General features: G+C 36.2%; 1 protein-coding gene across 2 annotated transcripts; it reads right to left on the reverse strand.

Annotated features, from left to right (window-relative positions):
* Nucleotides 1-7,285: 7,285 nt before the first annotated feature.
* Nucleotides 7,286-14,986, reverse strand: LOC124644269 (adrenodoxin). Of its 2 annotated transcripts, none has more exons than XM_047183533.1 (4): nt 14,812-14,986; nt 14,523-14,723; nt 9,926-10,105; nt 7,286-7,811 (listed from the first exon to the last, which is right to left on the reverse strand). In XM_047183533.1, the coding sequence occupies exons 2-4, from the start codon at nt 14,660-14,662 to the stop codon at nt 7,655-7,657; spliced, it is 477 nt and encodes a 158-aa protein (XP_047039489.1). In that variant the 5' UTR covers nt 14,663-14,723; nt 14,812-14,986; the 3' UTR covers nt 7,286-7,654. The 2 variants fall into 2 exon arrangements, with proteins under 2 accessions (XP_047039489.1, XP_047039488.1); XM_047183532.1 differs by having other exon boundaries at nt 14,807-14,985.
* Between the last annotated feature and the right edge of the window lie 387 nt (nt 14,987-15,373).

A 15,373-nucleotide genomic window follows, 5' to 3' on the forward strand; every position in this document is an offset into this window, starting at 1 on the left:
AGATATTCTCTAAGACTGCAAACCTCACGGTTGTGGAGCATCTTTGCATTTAAAAATTCTCGGCCTCCACATTTCCGTGGGATGTACAGTCTCATCACCAACGATCGTGGGTGATGCATTCGTTCAGCGGTCAGCAGTGTGCGGACTCTCCTATCCAAGCCATCCAATAATAAACCTTATTATGTTTACTCTAAAAGTGATTTGCGCCATTTAATCATGTATAAAGATACCCAAACCATAACCAGCGGTATACTTACCGCCCTTTGGTCAAATCGGATTTGACAACTGAAAATGGTTCGGTTATTCTTGGATGGTGGTTAGAAAAGACCATTGACATATAACCTAAGCTCGATGGAAAAGACTAGTCTTTTCTCCTCCGTGGGTGCAACTCACTGTAAGAATCTTTGAAAAATAACCATAGATTTAGCAAAGCTAAAGAACCAATAAAAACAGTTTTCTGTCTGAATGTAGCCTGAATATTCAATAAAAACTTTTTGCGCTTGCACGGATTTTATTTGAAAACCCTCATACCTAGGGACCTCCGTGTAGGAAGTAGGAACTACTTTGACTTTCCTGTACGCAATAGTGTTTATATACTTTACTACCTATTCTCTGCCATTGCCATTCTAACGCCATATAAAGACAACTATTTCCCGCACTTTTTTTAACGACGTCAAAAATCGTCAAATGACCCCTCCCGCTGTGGGTTAGCAGCGGTGGGAGAGTGTCAGACTCTTACTGACTAAAAACCGTCGTGTTCTGTCGTAGGCCTTTTATGTCCCAAGCGGGGCCCAACAGGTCCAAGGTCTGCCGGGGCTGCGGGATTGTTCGAAAGAGTTACCGCGGCCCTGGTATATTAAAGGCCTACGACGGAACACGACGGTTTTTAGTCAGTAAGAGTCTGACACTCCCTCACCGCTGCTAACCCACAGCGGGAGGGGTCGTTTGATGATTTTTGACGTCGTTAAAAAAAAGGCCTTTTATGTACCAGGGCCGCCGGCCGCGGTACCTAACTCTTTCGGACAATCCCGCTGCCCACTATTTCCCGTACTCAGATATAAAGAAGCCTGTTGTCTTCTCAGGACTCAGACTCTCTGAAACTGGCTGTCATGATATGGGCTGAGGAATGAGGATCATGTTGTGAGGAAGGTGATGGGCATGAATGTGGCTACAGCGGAAGGGGACGACCGAAGAAACAATGGATGGATTGTGTGAAAGTCGACAGGGCTAGAAAGAAACACAGGGGGAAGACTTGTGAGATGACGGCAGATAGAAGACTATGGAAGGAGAAAACATGCTGCGCCTACCACAAATAAAATTGGGTTAAGGGCAGGAGGAAGATAAGGTTCTTTTATATATCAAGATTTTTTGAGCATTCTTGTGTTAAAAGGTATCTGTGGAGATCTAAGGGGGAGGCCTATGTTCAGCAGTGGAGGTCCTATGTTCAGCAGTGGAGGTCCTATGCCTGAGATGATGATGATGATGATGAAGATGTGTTCGAAAAATAAACATCAACAAAATAGATTTCTCTTTTCGATTTCACGCTTGACTTGCAGTTATTAAAATAACAATTATTTTCTCAAGAGTTACGTTTCTAAATGTTTAGCCTACAGGCGTAGAACTTCGGAAATGAGGAGACTAAAATATGTCTTTGTGTTTTTATTTAGTGTTTTAGGTGAGTTAATTTAGAAATTAATAATTAAGGCCAACACTAACACACACAGGAAGCCAGTAAGTCTGACACCAGTCTAACCAAGGGGTATTGGGTTGCCCGGGTAACTGAGTTGAGGAGGTCAGATAGGGCAGTCGCTCCTTGTAAAGCACTGGTACTCAGCTACATCCGGTTAGACTGGAAGCCGACCCCAACATACATGGTTGGGAAAAAGGCTCGGGATATGAATTAAGTCCAATACTGAAAATAATTACTTTTATTAAGTGTTAAAAAAAAATACTAAAAGTAAGTAGGTACGTCAGTAAAGCAACATTTTTAAGACAATGGGATGACATTATAGTTTTGGGGTTATTTATAAAAAAACTCTTACCATCGGGCCAACTATCGGCCCACTGTTTTGTCTGCAGTGTGTTCTAAATCAAACTAAACTACCAAAAAAACTAAAGTACATCTTAATTTCAGCACTTCAAAAAACAGAAGGACGATACATTTCAAAATATAACCAAGACTCGAGAATCGACCGCAATGCAGACAGATACAGTCGATCTAAAGGCCAAAATATACAAGTTTACATTATAACTAACTCTGAACCAACCATACAGAGAACAAATGACGAAACGGAAGATTTATTCGATGACAACGGAATGCTATATATAACAAATCCGAAATCTGAAATAGATAAAAAAGCTTCTGAAATGTACAAAATCAAAATTGGACGTCGAAATTACGATTTGGGTAAGAAGAATAGACGAAAATTAATGGCTATGATGAATAAAGAGCTAAATAGACAGCTTTTGGCAAAAGCTAATAGTTTGAGAAGAAATAATGTTAAATTGGAATACGATTTTAATGAGTTGGTGTCGTGAAATGTAAAATAATTTAATAAAGAGGAAACTTTTTAAAGTTTTTTTTGTGTGTTCTCCTAGGTACTGATGCGACTTTAAAAATTCTTTCACTGTTGGGGCGCTACACTCTTCCCGAGTAACATAGGCTATATTTTATCCCAGTACGGGCAGTAGTTCTCACGGGACGCAGGTGTCTACCTATATGCTTTTCAGTTGTCAAATCAAAGATTCGACCAATAGGCGGCTGTTTTACTGGTTATGATTTCATTACCGTTATAGTTGAATGGTGCAACACTCACTGTATGCTTTTTTGCTAAATATTAACAGCCGTATGTGTGAATCTATAAAAGGTTAACCAACCCTGCATGCGGTTTGTCCATTGAATGGGTGGCCATGTATGAAACAGCGAGTTCCTCTTTGTTTTGAAAGTCACGTTAAATTGTGGGTCCCGTTTGTCATTTCTGCTGCCTATATTTCTGGCTTTAACCAAGGCTGCTATCTTATTTAAAGCCAGAAATATTGACAACCAGCCTTACTAAGCCATATCATGTCATGTTGTAACTGGGTTGAGGTATTCAGATAGGCAGTCGCTTTATGTAAAATACTGGTACCTACTTAGCTACATCTAGTTGGACTGAAAGCCGACCCCAACATATTTAGGAAAAGTGTAGTCAGATGATGATGAGACACAAAAAAATCAACACACTAAGTAATTATGTGTTTAATTACTATAAAAACAATTATTATTTATCCGACATCCTGTTTGCCATTTCAAGTAATTTCAAATTGAGTATCTGATTTTTGAGTTCTGTCATTTTCTTTTTCGTGACGTCTTTTATGTCAAAAAATTCATTTCTGTCATAGTCGTTTCTTCTTCTGTCATCTTGATAATCGTTGTTATTGTAAAACTCTTCTGAATTATAGTTATTTTTTGAAGACGGTCTATCATCCGCTAAGTAGACATAGATAGGGTCTTTTTTGTATAAAACTTCGTTTAGTATTTTGCTAATTGAATGCTTCCCTACGCGTTGTACGTGCACTGAGGTCGCAGGATAGACTGAAAATAGGACATTTTAATCAAAATAAGCACCTAGTTCTAAATCTATGTAATTATGATGATATCCTCAAATTCTTCCTGCTTCTAATAAGGAGAATAACCAACTGCACAGGACATATTATAGTGCACGAGCATTTGCTTGGACACAGGTGCACTCTCTATTCCTTCACTCTCATAGCGCGATGCGACGACAATCCGACACCACCAGAGAGAGATTACAAGCACGACCGACATATGCGTGCCCTTTTAATTAAGTTTAATATGAAATAAAATTATATTAAAATGCAGGACATATTAAGTATAGTGCCCGGGCATTTGCTTGGACACAGGTGCACTCACTATTCCTTCATTCTCTGCGCGCGATGGGAAAATCCGACACCACCGAAGTGAGATCACAAGCAGGACCAACATAAACGTGCCCTTTTAAATAGGTATAAATAGGTGAAATAAAATTATATTAAAATATTACCTGCAAAAGCACACAATACCAAAATCACCGCTACCTTATCCATTCTGAGTAAAACGATTACTGTTTACCAATAAAAAAAAAAACTGTTCATTCATGATTTTTAATTAAACCATCGTGGCGGAAGTTGATCATAAAAGTCCAATTAGCTCATAAAAATTTCGGAGCGAACGATCATAAAGTTAAACAACGCTTGATGCGGTCGGTCCGCGGATGGGTGACCATCTTGTCACAACGAGTTCTTCCGTGTTTCGGAAAGCACGATAAACTGTAGGTCCCGGCTGTCATTTGAACATCTTTGGCAGTCAGAAGCCAGTAAGTCTGACAACCAGTCTTAGGGTGCTTACATACAGAAACAGGTTTCCGGTACAGACAAACCTGGGTAGGTACCGATCAGTGCTGTTAATAATGTCAGTTAATAATGTCAAAATCGAATAGAAATCGAATCGCAATATAATCGCAATAGCAGTTTTAACCATATCGGGCATTCTGCTACTAATATAACACCAATCGTATTTCAACGACATTCGATTGGTTTGCGATTGGTCTGCTATTTTGGTGATTTTGGTCTATACGGTAGTTTGCTCTACAATCATATTGCAATAGTTAATCATTTGCCGACAAAATGATTCATTATAGAATGACAGAAAAGGATAAAAACGTTTATTTCAAAGAAAAAATAGCGGAATGCCACATACGTTTCAATCGTAATCGAGTCGGGATTGGATCGCAGTCGAACGTGAATCGTATGTTGCTTAAGTAAAATTAGGAGAATCGGGCCCCAGGTATAATATTTCAATACAGTTCTATTCACTCACTTATAAAGAAACAGGTTGTTTACCTGTTTCTTTATAGGTATAAGGGGGGGGATAGGGCAGTCGCTCCTTGTAACACACTGGTACTCAGCTGCATCCGGTTAGACTGAAAGCCGACCCTAACATAGTTGGGAAAAGGTTAAGATGGGACAAAATAATAAAAATAAAACACAAAAATGTTGCATAAAAGTCATTTAACTATAATAAAAATTAACAAAGAAAAAACATAATTACCTACATACTATATGCGTATATTTTTTGTTTCTATAAAAGTTAACGTTTTCATAAAATAAAACAAACTTCTGTTCCTGTAGTTACAATGTTTAGTTGACAGATAGCAAATAAATTTGAGCTGCCCATAACATTATTTTTCTGACACCATACTAATAATGTAAAGAATAAAGGACAATGCCAGGGTCTGGGCTCAAAATTTGCCCAACAGTGGGAGTAGTTCCAGGGGGTTCCTTAGTGCGCTCTAAACACGAAATCCAAATATTTTTCAAATTGATCCCAGAGGTCCCGAAAAAACCGGTTCAAATGTTCTCCATAGGTAGTCACTTTACAAAGCCTGAGCCATTTGCCCAGTAGTGGGAGTGGTCAAAATAGATTCTTTGCTTCACTCTCAACACGAAATTGGAATTGAAATCGGCCCCAGGTTTCCCGAGGAAAACTGGTTCTAATCTTCCACAAGAACAGTTACTTATTATTACAAAGCCTTTACTTACATTATTCCCGAGGAAACCCGGAAAGCCCTAATATAAGCCTATGAAACATAATATACTATGCAGTTACTGTGGGCAACATTGAGCCCAAATTCCATACAAAGAATAGCTTTGTCCTTTATAGTGCGTTTTGACAACTAGCTGCCGACTGCAACTGCCGACCGCACTTGCAGCGACTGCATGAAATCGGTCGATATCTGAGGGCGACTGTACGAGATGCTGCCGTTTCGGTCCAAAACGGTTTCATGTAAAAACATACAAACCAGTAGTGTAGCCAGTTTTTTGTAATGTTTTACCTAAGTTAACATCATATATGTATACTGCGTCAACATACCTCAAAGTAATTTTTAATGACTTATTAACTTCGAAATATCTTATAACCATCAAAAACATTTCATTTAAAATTTAAAAAATAACGTACGCAATTTCAATTGAAAACATTAAAAAATGACAAAATATAGGTACCTACGGGCTACAACAGTATAATTTTTACAAAAAAAAAAACGGCAACAACAGTAAAAACTCGTTTGAAGGAAAATTGACGTTTATGTTTTTTTTTGTTATTTCTTGGGCAATATAAACTAGAGTTTACTAGAGGAATATTTTAACATAATAATTCATTTTATATTCATCGGTCCTTAAATTGTACATAAAGTCTTGGAATTCTATTCCCGTGTCATTACGAATAATGGAATTTAGTATTTATAGAACAAAATAATACAATCACATTTAAGAGCGAAATGAAAAAAAATAAGATTGGTATCTATTTGTAAAATTATTCTAAACTGGGTATAATATTTAAAACAAGCAATGTTATTTTGTATTATAAACGCACAAACGGCTGAATGGATTTTTTATGAAAATTTGCAGTAACGTAGTTTATACATCAGAATAAGATACAGGTCACTTTTTGAAGTAGTTCCGTCGGGAAGCGGGTGAAACCGCAGGCAGAAGCTAGTTTAGAAAATTTCTGTAAATGCTGGGGAGTTTGTTGCGCCACTTCTTCTTCCCAGCAATAACACATAGGAAGTGGTGAAGGGTGGGCGTTATGGGGGCTGTCTTTTGTAAATTTGTGACTTTCGAAAAGTGCTGTTTAGCAGCCTAATTTGAATAAATGACTTTTGATTTTGAGAAGAAAATTATAACACTGCTTGTTTTAATAGCAAATACAATTTAATTACACTATATTTTAACAACTATATAATTTATATACAGGCTGTTATAAAAGTACACTACACAGTAACTTTTGTAACAACCTGTATATATATAACATATTTTTTTTAATTTCTATATTTTGTGAAAAAATAAATCTTGTCTAAACTATGAGGTACTTATCTAAATAATCTTCTTTTTTAATCAATCTAGAATTTTTGAAAAATATTTTACATTGAGTAGTAATATTTTTCAAAAACTCTAGATTTAACTTATATGTACCCCAAGGAATAACTAGCTATAAATCGACACCCATTTGTCTAAAATAATTTATTTTTAACTAAATAAATACTTTGATAGTCATAGGGTGGACATTAATCAAATTCGCCTTTAAATTATTTCCATTTGAAAGAAAAACATAACAAGATATTAAAAAAAAACTTTTTATTTATTTAGTCACCTTTTCCCATCTATGTTGGGGTCGGCTTCCAGTCTAACCGGATGCAGCTGAGTACCAGTGCGCCACAAAGAGTGACTGCCTATCTGACCTCCTCAACCCAGTACCCCTTGGTAAGACAGGTGTCAGACTTACTGGCTTCTGACTACCCATAACGACTGCCAAGGATGTTCAATGACAGCCGGGACCTACAGTTTAACTTGTCCTTTGAAATATTTTGAAACTGTTATGTTATTTTTTCAAATGTAAAATATTGGTGCTTGCAATTGAAGTATTTTCTAGTTACAACTATGGCGCAACAGTAACTCAACTGCAGAGCAACTATCAACCAACACATGACCAAGTCTTGAGCAACTCTCATCAAACTATCATAGGTCATCTGCTGAGCAACTATCAACCAACAATCGCCCAACAGTTGCGCAACTGTCGCGCAACTTCCAAACTACAAGCACCGTTTTAAACACGCTATCAACTCCTAGCATCATTGATTGTCTCTGGTACTTTAATTTCTAGACCATCCATGTCTTTGGTTAGAGTGATCTGACAGCCGAGCCGCGAGGTGTCTGTCAGACCGTATGCTAAGTCTAACATATCTCGTTCCTCGTCGCAGGCTTCTTCTGGTAATCTGGAAAAAATAACGAAAATACAATAGGCATGGTAATTATTTATTTTTTTTAAATGAGTCCGTCTTTACATTTTTTTTCTAATACCTATTTGTTTCTTTTCTAAAAAAAAATCTAAATTCGTTTATTCCAACCTGGCTGCAAAACAGCACTTTTCGAACGTTAGAAAGGACAATGGGCGATTCCGGTCCAAATGTCCACCACAAACGAGACCTATATGGCTAGATAGCCCGTTAAATATAGAACATTTTTTGTTATGAAAGTAAAAAAATATATAATGCCAGAAAAAAGTTATAGCAAAATCAAATAAAACATTTTGTAGATTTTTTCAATTTCATTTTTTCAATTACTTTTCGTGATGTTCGATTTTCGAACTTTTTGTAACTTCTGACAAAATAGAATTGTTAATTATCAGAGAGAAGACACCACCAGTTACATCGAACTTTCTTAGATCCAGGAACCGCTGAGTATATTCAAGCACTTCTGGCGCCTCAATTGGTTAGTGATTCGTACATCAATCGGGCAAAAAAATGGGCTGTTTATATGCAAATGTGTCTTACTCATCTTAGTTTAAGATAAAGTGCGGAAATGGAAGTGGAATAAAATAAAAAATAATAATGATAACATACAAAAACTACCGAAAATTAAGAATACATTTTTGGCTATAACTTTTTTTTGGCATTGTTTTTTTTTTACTTTCTTAGTAAAAGTTACTCTAAATCAAGTGGACTATTTAATTATATAGGTCTCGTTCGTGGTGGACATTTGGACCAAACTTCATACATTATTGCCCAATCTCCTTTACATAAGACAGCCCCCAAAACGCCCACCCTTCACCACTTCCTATGTGTTTTTGCAGAAGAAGCGGCGCAACAAACTCCCCAGCAACACATGTCTGTCTGTAGGTAAGAAGAACCTTTCAACAAATTCTCTCACAAATAAATATGTAACAACGAAGACACAACACGTTTTAATTTTATATTACGTCATTATTAAGTACCTAAAAATACGTTGGCGTGATGTCACAGACCCCCACACTCAACCTTTTAATGCCTTATATCTTGGTATTTTTTAAATGTTTTATTAAAATAAAAATTCATGAAAATTCTCTCAGCAGTTTTTCAATTTATCGCGAGGCGAGCGCACAACCAACAAACGTAGCGGAGGGGTTAACTTGGCGTCATGAAACAATAAAAAAAAAATACTTTATAAATAAGTGTGTAGGATCCCGTGACGATAAAATAATCTTAAAAACTCACAAAATATACGAACCTACATTTAATTATACAATGCGCAAAAAAAACTAGTCCCGTGTCTCAATAAAAAAAGGACTTGATAATACCATACGGTATTGTTTATTCCGAAGTATAAATCAGACTACTCAGAAATCTTTTTAGAATTTCAAATAAGCTAGAATACAGTTTCCGGTATTTAAAAAATGTTTAGTTTTTGTTTGTAACGGATACATTTAAAAACTACAGAACCGAGAAAAATACAGAAACATTCTTTCACCATTCGAAAGCTACATTATCCACGAGTAACACAGGCTATATTTTATCCCGGTACAGGCAGTAGTTACCACGGGACGCGAGAGAAACTGCGAGAAAACAGCTAGTTCTAAAATATATTGCTAGCGGAAGTTAGTAGTTATATGTATATTTTTAGACAGTTATCATTCAATTTTGGCGGTCGTTGGGGGAAGCCTACGATCAGCAGTGGACGCCAATTGGCTGATATGATGATGATAATCATTCAATATAATAAAACAAAATGACTAGCGGAGGTGTCATAACGGAGCTGCGGGATTGTTCGCGGGAGTTACCGCGGCGCTGGTACATAAAGGGCTTAAGAAGGAACATGGTGGGTTTTAGTCAGTAAGAGTCTGACACTCCCTCACGCTGCAGTCATTTGATGATATCCAATAAAAAAATATGCCACGATGCCTCCCGTTGTGGGTGCAGCGTGAGGGAGTGTCAGAGTCTTACTGACTAAACCCCACCATGTTCCTTCTTAAGCCCTTTATGTACCAGCGCCGCGGTAACTTGCGCAAACAATCTCGCAGCCACTGCTGCATTTCGGCATCTCCGCTCATCTTTCTTTACACTGTGCAACTTACCTATTATAGTCATCCGGTTTTAGCACTACGTGACAGGTAGAGCATGTAAGGGTACCCTCACACGCGCCATAACCTTCGATATTCAAGTCATTGTTAACAACTACGTCGAGTAGTGTGTCGCCGACTTTAGCTTCAGTCTCTAAGCGTTTGCCGTCGTATAAGACGAACGTGACTTTTACTCTGAAATAAATAAAATCGAATTCATTAATATGCCTGCCAAAATCTGACAATACCGAATCAAAATCGGTTCAGCCAAACGTGAGATAATCGCCTACGAAAATACGTTTACATGTATAACTGAGAACCTATTTTTTAAGAAAGTTAGTGAAGTTCTTCCTCCTGCCCTGTTTTTACTTGTGGTCGGCGCAATATGTCATCCTCTTCCATTTTCCCCTGTCACTCGTCATACTGACACTCACTCCCTTCCTATTCATGTAGGGCTGCCATCTCGAATTTCGCCAAACCCGGACAAACATTTGAAAAACCCGGACATTTGGCGTAATTCGCATTTTTTCCCCGAACGAGTACGATTTTTTTAAAACAAAATAATACTTAATTTGTAATCCATTTACTATTAACATATACTTAAATTCAATGAGGTGCTTCCTTACATGAAAAGTGTCCGGGTTTTCCCCGGACACTTCTTGAAACCCCGCCCGGACGGCCCCCGGACGGCCTCCAAACGAGGACAAATCCGGGGAAACCCGGACGGATGGCAGCCCTATATTCATGTCATCTTTCAGGCAATCCATCCATCTTTTCTTAGGTCTTCCTCTTCCTCTCCATCCATCTGCATACATACTTAGCACACACTTTGTTGCATGCGTATATTATATAAGTTAATGAAGTTACTAAGTAATAAAAAAAACTATTAATATTATAAATGCAAAAGTTTGTATAGATGTATGGCTGTTTGTTCCTCTATAACACAAAAAGTATTGGATGCATTTTGATGAAACTTAGCAGTAATATAGGGTACTTTTTATTCATACTGAGAATCTCGTTTTTTTAAGACCTAATTTTACAGACAATGTATACATACAATTTTAAAATTAAACAGTTGTTTTGAGAAAATCAGATATTTACGTTTTCTTGAGACTTAGTTGGTTAAAAATAGCCAATACATATATTGTTTATCTTACAGGATGTAGATAACAGTAAATATTATAATCTTTAAGAGTATTTGTGCGCTTTGAGTATTTTCTACAAACATAATAATCTTAATTTTATCATCAACTTGATAAATAACCTTCAATATTTATTCATAAGTACTAATATCTTAGGCATCGTTCAGACCAAACGTATTGTCGGCCGCTGACTGTGAGCGCGCGTTACGCAGTTTATTGCTTTTCCATATATATTGAAATTGTTGTTCACACCGAACCGACTATACGCTATTACGTCGTCTGTTGTCGCTGACTCTCAGTGGCCGATTATTTTACTACGCGACTATGCACGGCGGACGCGGATTGGCTACGCGGACGCAGTTACCGAATAGCGCCGCTCCGCCGCTCGAGAAACAAACTTCAATGAGGACAGACGTGACACGTGACACCTCGCGATGTTCGACACCGAAAAGTTTATTGCAGAAGTACATTCTAGAGAATGTATTTGGAATGCGAATTCAGAAGAATTTAGTGATAGAAACTTACGAAGATGCGCTTGGGAAGACATAGCATCTGTTATGTATGAAGATTGGGGGGTTCAAATACTGAGCTCTTTTATGTGTAGAATAGTCAGCCGCTCAGCGTACGCATCTAGTGTGAACCTACACGAGCCTATTCTTTTGTTCACACATGTAGCGCATCGTACGCTATAGCTTATTGTCGGTTTGGTGAGTACGCTTACTGCAGATTGAGTCGACGTTCACACTGGGGCAGACAGTGAGTATACTCACAGTAAGCGGCGGACAATACGTTTGGTGTGAACAATCCCTTAAAGATAACATTGTAAGAAGTAAATAAAGTAATTCAACTATAGGTATTTCTTTTGATATACAGTCATGGACACGTAATTAAAGACACTGTTGGAATCTTAACTTACCGGGGCATTTCATCTGTATTTCTTTTTTTTAAATTGCCGTGGGAACTTTCTTTTCTATTTTAAAATATTTAAGAAGGCATTGTGAAATGTTAAAACTAATGACTATATTTAATAATCCCCCGCACCTAGTTTTTTTTCGCTTTATCCGAATCCCGGGCGGTATGATCCATAACGAAACCTGCCATCTAATTAAAGACAGGAGAAAAAGAGGAAGAAAAAGTTAGGGAGTAGGAGAAATAGTAGTTACCTTTCTACAACAACATTCCCTACACTATAATTAAACATTCCAATATGTTTTAATATTTGGTTTATTTCATTTTACCTCAATAACCGTACGACATCCCTGAAGGAGCAAGCGGTCAGTTTTGTAGAAGTCGCTAAGGAGATTTTCTTCCATGCTTAATTAAAATCTGTGTAAAATTGATCGATGTTCCATGTACAACTTATTGCCATAGTATTTTTGCCTATTAACAGTTTTTATTTCATTGGATTAGCAATAGGCCAAACCAAAGCCGCCATAAGTTGCCAGATTAAAGAGTCATTTTTACTACCCTTGCAGTGTTTTTAAGAGCTTTTCTTATTTGGAATGTCCTAATGGTAAATTACGCTTAGCTTATAACGATATGCTTGTTTATGAAATATTATAGTACTTGAATTCGCCTATTTTTAATAATACCATTCTGAAGGGTCTTACACTAAACAGTGGCGAGCAGCCCACACTATAACATTTTCGCCTCCTACGTTTGAGAACTTTCTTGGTGTACTTTGGTTACATCACATGTTTTGGAAGTGACTAAAATCAATTATTTTTTTAGAATTCTTCAAATCCCTTTGTTTTATCAGATAAAAAAATCATTTTTCAATACTTGTTCAGAGTAACTTTCACCTTTGCTAGAAAACGCCAACTACAGTATGGACGTGCGGTGCTTTTCCAAAAGTAACATCTTCCGAAACACTTTGCACTACAGGTTTTCCCGACCCGACTGTTATCTTAAAGTTCTGCAGACACAATTTTCGTCCTTTTAGCATCAAATGACTCCGAAAAAACAGTACCGAATAATATTAATGGTTCTCTATTTTCGTTATAACACCACCGTGAAGTCTGTTAATGCGGATAAGTTTTCCTTGACGTCGGTATCCAGTTGTTCTCAAACCTTGATTTTTTTAGTGCATTAACAAGGCATCTTTAATAATAATTTTATTACCATGTTCTTATTACAATTCAAGTGGTATGAATGAATCCGTATGATGAAACTTTATTTAAAAAAGCCTAAAACATTTTACTTACCAGAATTTTTGTTTTAGTCGTATTGATTGGACTAAAATGGAAAATGTTAATGAAGGGAACCTAAATTATTACCTAATTTGAGTTCTCATAAATATTTTACTCACTTAAAAAAAAGTATGGCGACTATTTCTATATCTTCCGTTTTTTTTCTTAAGTAAGCATTTACTGTCTTTAATTAGCTGACCAGCCAAGTATCCGCTATAAAAGTTAGTGTTCAGTTACCATAAATACTTTTATTTAAAGTATTAAAGACAGTTAATATTTTTTGTCCTTAATTTAAAGAACACAATGTAATGTTTGTTTTAATAATAATTACATTAGATTTTATACCGTGCTTAAGCTCATCAGTACCATAACTATTTATTTCACTTCAAGTTGGGGGTGTCTTTAATTATGTGTTCATGACTGTATAATTACACAGCTGGTTTACTGCGGTTTCACCCGCGTCCCGTGGGAACTACTGTCCGTACCGGGATAAAACCTATGTAACTCGGGAACAGTCTAGCTTTCTAACAGTGGATTTTTTTTTCAAATCGGCTCAGTAGTTTCAGAACCAAAGGGTGCAAAAAAGAATTATATTATGCATTAATAATCTTAACTAATTTTTTTAAATACATGATAACTTTGTACTTTTGTACTCTATTTCTGCTATTTATATTTCTAACATTATATTTATGGTGTTTGTTTAAACCTCAACATATTTCATACGGAAAAGGCTAAGTATGATGTAATAAATTGCTGAATTTGATTCAACTTAAGTATCTAATCTAAGAATGAAAAATTGATATGAATATGTGTTTCTAGATTTTTCAAAAGTGTTTTTTCTGTATTTATTGAGAAATCCTAAAATTAACATGCATTAAAGGGAGTAGACCCTTTATATTAATTGATAGGCACTTAGGCCCAATAATAGACCATGTTCAGACTAGATAAATATATATATATTTTCTAATGAGAACTGTTTACTTTGTAATTTTAGTGTGAAAATTCATAGTAAACAGTTGTTTCAAGAAAACTGAAGTTTATGATAAGAAGCAACAGGTAAAACAGGAAGCTACACTTAAAATAGCTAAGAAAATGCTAAATAGATTATGATAGCAGTGATATATAAATATCTGTATATGAAATAGTTGGCAAAGGTACAAAATGACCAGGTATTTCTAATATTTGTCCACAAATATTGACGCTAAATCAACAAGTAACTGAACAAACTCTGAATTACAAATATGACGTGGTATTGACTAATTACAATAAATATTGACTTACTTTTCATCTTTTAACGCTAATTCGGTCGTCGATAAAGGCGCTATGCTCCTCTGGTTCGCGAAATTCGATGTTACAGCGTTGTTCTTTAGCGAACAACGTAGATTTCGCGTTGACAAATGTTTCATAAAATTCCGTAACATTTTGTCCTATTTCGAAGCCACTGGAGGGTTTTAAAACGCTGAATCACTCCGCACCGCACCCCTGTGTATTAAGTAATTCAGTGAGATAGCGTCTAACAGATTTATGTTAATAAAAATATGATAATTTCACAATTTATTCTTGACCTTACGAATTTTAGGTTACACAAGATGCGTTCCGTGTTTGACTTTGAACTGAATGTCAAATCACCTGAATTGTTCAAAATGATAACAACACAAATATCACACAAGCATACGTATTTTAGTCTAAATAATACATGCCCTTCCGCAACGTAATTTATATGAATGGCTTTTGAAAATAGGAAAACTTAATTATCAACATTATTGTTTTGCGTTTCTACAAAAAATAGTGCTGTATTTGGTGCTGTAGTTCCTGCGTATAATGGAAAACCTTTTCACCTGACATTGACGTTTTCACGTTGGCGTCACGTTTTGTTATTGCAATGGGAATAAGTAAAATTATAGAAAGTTATTATTTTATTTCAATTATTAAGCATTAAATAGGTCTTATGCACTTATCAGATTATAAAATGTTCTACTTGTAACTTTGTAGTATCTCAGATAGACCTCCAGGAAAGTTTGAATTTCCTAGTTTGTTAGATTCCGAATAAATAACTAAACGTAAAATGTTGAGTTCCATACCCTAAACTTTGAAAATGTTAGTTCTTTAACAAAAAATCTAAATACAGGTAA

This window comes from Helicoverpa zea, chromosome 29, assembly GCF_022581195.2.
Source record: "Helicoverpa zea isolate HzStark_Cry1AcR chromosome 29, ilHelZeax1.1, whole genome shotgun sequence".
Lineage (NCBI taxonomy): Eukaryota > Metazoa > Arthropoda > Insecta > Lepidoptera > Noctuidae > Helicoverpa > Helicoverpa zea.